This window comes from Oryx dammah, unplaced genomic scaffold (assembly GCF_014754425.2).
Source record: "Oryx dammah isolate SB20612 unplaced genomic scaffold, SCBI_Odam_1.1 HiC_scaffold_29, whole genome shotgun sequence".
NCBI lineage: Eukaryota > Metazoa > Chordata > Mammalia > Artiodactyla > Bovidae > Oryx > Oryx dammah.
In genome coordinates, this window is record NW_024070213.1 from 82,896,051 (window position 1) to 82,901,298 (window position 5,248).

A 5,248-nucleotide genomic window follows, 5' to 3' on the forward strand; every position below is an offset into this window, starting at 1 on the left:
ATGTTCAAATAAGATAAGTTAGTCCACATAAAAAAGTATAGCAGCAGACACAAGCAGAGCAGCAAGTGCTGAAAGCATTCTCACATCTTACCAAAAGTTCCTTTCCAAGATCATCTTTAATGAAACATAAATTTAAGTTCAATAGCCCTGTTGAAGCAATTAAATCTGGGAGTAACCTAAAATCCACAATTTCTCTGATGAATTAACATATCACTTTCTCAGTTATTTAAGCTGTTGAAATCATACACCTGACATGCTTGATTTGAAATTTGGTATAGTTTTTTACAAGAGGGAATTTTAGACATCACGATTTCTTGATTAAATAATAATAAAACCGATAACGATCAAAGATTCATATAAAATAACAGAAACCTCTAACGGTGTTCAGGCTCTGCAGTTACTATTAAAAACAATTTTGCATTTTTTCCACACCAAAAGGGCTTTGTCGACATTTTTCATCAAATCAGTGAACTATATGAACTGAGTTTTGACAATTTCCACTATTATCAGTAATTTTTACAGGACTATTTTCCATTAATTCTTGAAACTATGAACTGTATTTTATTTATATCTTATCCAATTAGAGACTATCTATGTAAAACTGTCACACTTCTCTAGCAATTTCTTTTCCAGGTCCACCTGCTCTGTGCTGCCCACTATAGGAAACGCAGTATGGTACAGAGAAATGTAACACTGCACTAGAGTTAAAAATTAGTGCAATCCCATTAAATTTTTTTTTCTGGGTACTTGGGTCCTAAGACAGGCTTTTCCTGCAAGAGATACAGACTGATTAGTGGTAACCAAGTTTACTACATATATATAAACAACATCAGTAGGAACAGACAGCACCAGAAACTGTACCCTGGTAATGCATGCGCCAGGAGCAGCTAGCGGGTGCAGCAGGGGATGGGGCATGGAACTCAGTGATTGAGGCGCAGCCTGCAGAAAGATGCGGTTCTGCAGTAAGGAGGGAAGATGAGGGTTAAAATCAACACAAACAAAATACCTCAAAAAAAAAATCATACAAATACAAAAGATGGCTGTAACTGGATAAAAAAAATTTGAAGTAAACTATTCGTGTAATGCATTCCTAAGTTTCATAAAATGAATCTCTTTCCTTAAAATGTTACATACCTCTTACAGGCAAATACTCATTCATAGTTTACTTTGGCCTTATATTTTTCTAGTCTTGGAGAAATAGAACCGTTTAACAATCTGACAAATATTTGTTTTATGTTTTTGTCTTCTTTGACTAGAGCATATCTAAAGTGCTATGAATTTAAATTCTATCCATCAGATACTCTTTAGGACTCCATTTTGAGGATGACAGCGTCTTCTGCAGAAAAATAATCCTTTCTTTTCCTCAGAATCGATTGTCCCGTTACATATCACATTTTAAATGTTAAAAAAAAGGGGGGGGGGCGCATTAAAACGTTAGGATCACACTCCAGGTGTTTAGCCTTTGCTATCTGTACTGCAAAGCAAAACACACTATTGTATACACACAAACACACACAAACAGCAAGCTGTCAGTGGCTTAGCAGTGGCCACCTCCCCGTTAAAAACAAAACCAGAAAATGTCACCCCTCCATCCTGCCCTTCAAATTCGAAATAAGACAGCCAGGTTCGCCCACTGCAGTGGGATACTAGAAAAAACGTTCTAACGTTTAACCTAAAACACGGTTAAAACATACAACCCTAGGTCCAGACGACTTAAATTTCAGTGTACGTGCCTTCGTTCCCACTCCTGCCCCGGTAGCATCATCCAGGGCCCGGGTCCCCACGGCGACCACCCGGCGCGCCGGGGCTGCCGGCATCCGCGAGGACCGCCGACTCCGGGCAACCAGGCTCCTGGCCGACTGACGGAGCAGGAGCGTCCGCGGCTCCCGGAGCTCACGCCTCTGGCAAGGGATCCCGGTGGGGCTGTGGACTCTGGCATTTAAAAACTACTGAAAAGTCTCGCTGTTGAAGTGACTCGGCGGAGGCCGCTGCCACTTGGCGTCGCCGGGTCCCGGTCCTTTCTGAGCCGTCCGGGCGGCGCAGGCGACCCTCCGCGAGACCGCGGTCAGCTCCCGGGAGCGGGGAAGAGCAACCAAAGCCAAAAGACGCCGCGGCAAGTTCCCGCAGCAGTCAGCTGCAGCTTTCCCTTCTCTCTTCAGTTACAAGTACCCCGGCAGCTTCGGGCGCTTCCTTAGAGAAAATGAAAAAAGTGAAAAAGCGTGGAGGTGCTAGAAGTCGCTGACATTTTCCGTCGAAGCAGATCCTCTCGGCTCCATCCCTTAAGCAGGATTTCCAAACTCAGATGCATCCTTAGCGGAGGTATTCCATGCTAACAGATCTCTCGCCTCCCACAAAATGGGGCCGAGGAGGCGGCCGCTGTCTCCTCTATGGGCGCCGCCATTTTGTGAGGCGGCGGCGCGGCGGCAGGAGCCCCGGGTGTGTGTAATGGTTGAATAGAATGACCCCCTCTAGGGAATCCCCGGCGCTGACAGTTACGTAAGGGGCTGTGCGCAAGTGCGGCGTTTAGGGAATCCGCACAGCTCGGGACTCGCAGCTCTGCGGCCCATATCTCCACCACCCCTAAGAGGACTGGTGGGGGAAGGGACGGATGACCTGGTCTCCCTTCTGCCCCGCCCCCCCTCGCCTCCAGCCTGGGCTTCGCTTCTCCACTCCCCCGGCCTCGTCTCCGCCCCTCACTGGCTTCCGAGACACTTACTGGCCCTTGGGTGTCAGGAACTTCCTAGCCATAGCCTTATTCCAACCCCGTTTAAGAGGCAAACTTTTCTTGAGAAATAATCCGTTTCCTAGAGTGAGCACCGGAAGCGTGGCTGGACTATATTACATAATTCTTTTCACTACCAAATAAATGTTCTCATGGGAATCACTACCTGAAATAACCCATCCAACCCTTTACTAGAATGTGACCTTGGGTGTCGGTGACTTTGCCCGTTGTGGCCATCGCGGAAATGGGAATAATAATATGCTTCACAATTCTTGAAGCTTAATTAACATTTGCAGCAAACGGCTGACCCCAATACCCCTTGTAGATACAAACTTATGGTAGTATTTGTTGAGATGTTACGTCTCCCATTTGAACAGCCTCTTTTTTTGAGCTTCAAAAATATTTTAAGCCGGGATCGTATTAAGACATTTGAGAAAAGGCAAAAACATAAGATTTTATTCAATATGTTTTAAGCCAACTATAACATACCTTAATATAAAAATATAAACGTTATTGTCCAAGTTCAAAAGATTGCTTCTCAGTTTAATTACTGTTTGCATAACTGCACAGAATAATCTAGTTTGAGAAATGAAACCAACCAAAGTCAAGATGAATTAAGAGCATGATTCCATTTCCATAGAACTAGGACAGACAGTTCACATTGTGTTTAATTTACAGTTTGCTAAAGTTAGTTTGTGGGTAAGTCATGGAAAATGTGCTAACCAGGCCCCCCCTTACTATCACCACAAAGCTCAGAAAAGCCGATTCTTTTAGACCTTAAAAAAAAAAAAAGGTGACAGGTTGACTTTATTCCGATCAGTGAATGAAGCTAGCGTGAGGAGCTTCCCCTCTGGGCTTCCTTTCCCTCCCGAGCTCCACACCAATTCTGTCGGACGGGCGGGGACTCCAAGGCGGCCCTTCCAACTGCCGGGCCGGGGACGCGAACATCGCCTCCACCCCTAACCCTGGAACAACCGGTAGTGGCCGTTTCCCCGCGCCTCCCCGCTTTCCGCCGGCTTTGTGTGCGTGTGAAATGTGCGGCACATTGCAGATGAACCCTAAGCCCGGCGAGCCGAGTCTATTGTTCCCCGCGAGGAGCTGCCGGGGCGGTGTGGAGTCAGGCGCAGTGCCGCGGCCGGCCCTCGGGGGTCGCTGTGCGGCTCTGGCTGCCCGGCCGTGGCGGCGACGCTGGAGGCGGCAGAGAGGGAGGCTGGCGGGGAGGGAAGCGGGCGGGTGGCGCGCAGCGGCTCGGCTGCCGCCGGTGCCTTCTGCCCGGGGACGCCCCGGCCGCGAGGCCGCGCGTGAATGTGTGCGAGGGCCCCGCGGAGCTGCGGCCGGAATACACGCTGTCACCCCGCTTTCCACAAACCACCACACAGACCTCCCCCTCCCCACCCCCAGCCCCGCCTGCCCCAGCCCCGCCGCCGCCGCCGCCGCGGCCGCCGAAACTCCCGGGCCTCCGGCCACCCCGGCCCCTCACCGTCGGCTCGCCTTTCCCCTCGCCCGCTCGCGCGCCCCCGGCAGCAGCACCATGTTGAATCGCGTCTCCGGGCCGAGCCGCCTGAGCCGGCGGCGCTGAGAGGCGGGCGAGAGCCGGGCCGCGGGAGGGAGGGAAGGAAGGGGTGGGGGCCGCGCTCGCCCCGCGGCTTCGCGCGGATCCGGCAGTCGCCTGCCCCTCTAGTTTCGCTCCGATTTCTTTAAACTTTTTTAGAAATTCCCCTCCCTCCTTCCCTCTTCTCCCCCTGGCCTCCTGCTCCCTCCTTCCCCTCCTCCTCCTCCTCCCCCTCCCTCCCTCCCTCCCTCCCTGCGCCGCCGCCGCCGCCGCCGCCGCCGCCGCCGCCGCCGCCACCGCCGGCCCATGACTGAGCCCCGCCGCCGCCGGCCGAGGAATGGGCTCCGGGCTCTGGTAGGAAGCGCTGGGAGCGGGGGGCGCTTTTAAAACACCGATCTGGGTTTTTTTAAAACCTCCTTTGAAAAAATAATGGCAAACTCGACGGGGAAGGCGCCTCCGGACGAGCGGAGAAAGGGACTCGCTTTCCTGGACGAGCTGCGGCAGTTCCACCACAGCAGAGGGTGAGAGCAGAACCGGGGGGGCAGCGCCGGGGCGAGCCGGGGCGAACGGGGCTCTCCCGCTCGGGCCGCCGCGGGGTCCCGGCTGACAAGTGCGGGGCTTTCTCTCTCCCGCAGGTCGCCTTTTAAAAAAATCCCTGCGGTGGGTGGGAAGGAGCTGGATCTTCACGGTCTCTACACCAGAGTCACTACTTTAGGCGGATTCGCGAAGGTGAGTGGAAGTTTTAATTTGTATTTCCCTCTCGCTGGCCTCCTCCAAAAAGTCTCCTTTGACCCCGGAGTGGGCGCTCGGGGCCGGGGGGGTGGCCTGCGGGGGCCAGAGGCGTTCTTTTCGCTCCCAGCCGGTGGCACGGAGGCGGACGGCGGCGGGGCTGTTTTTGGCCTGGTGGCTCGCGTGCGCGCGGCGGGCGCGGGGCTCGGCGGGCGGGCGGCCCGGCGCCGGCTCGCGCCCTGCCC

The 5,248-nt window shown here is 52.7% G+C and overlaps 1 protein-coding gene across 1 annotated transcript in view; it reads left to right on the plus strand.

Moving 5' to 3' along the window:
• Positions 1–4,361: 4,361 nt before the first annotated feature.
• ARID2 (AT-rich interaction domain 2) overlaps positions 4,362–5,248 on the plus strand; it is a 202,103-nt gene continuing 201,216 nt past the window's right edge. The window contains exons 1-2 of the mRNA XM_040233815.1: positions 4,362–4,795; positions 4,910–5,003. Coding sequence (XP_040089749.1) covers positions 4,704–4,795; positions 4,910–5,003 — 186 coding nt within the window. The 5' untranslated portion in view covers positions 4,362–4,703. The remainder of the gene's footprint in view (positions 4,796–4,909; positions 5,004–5,248) is intronic.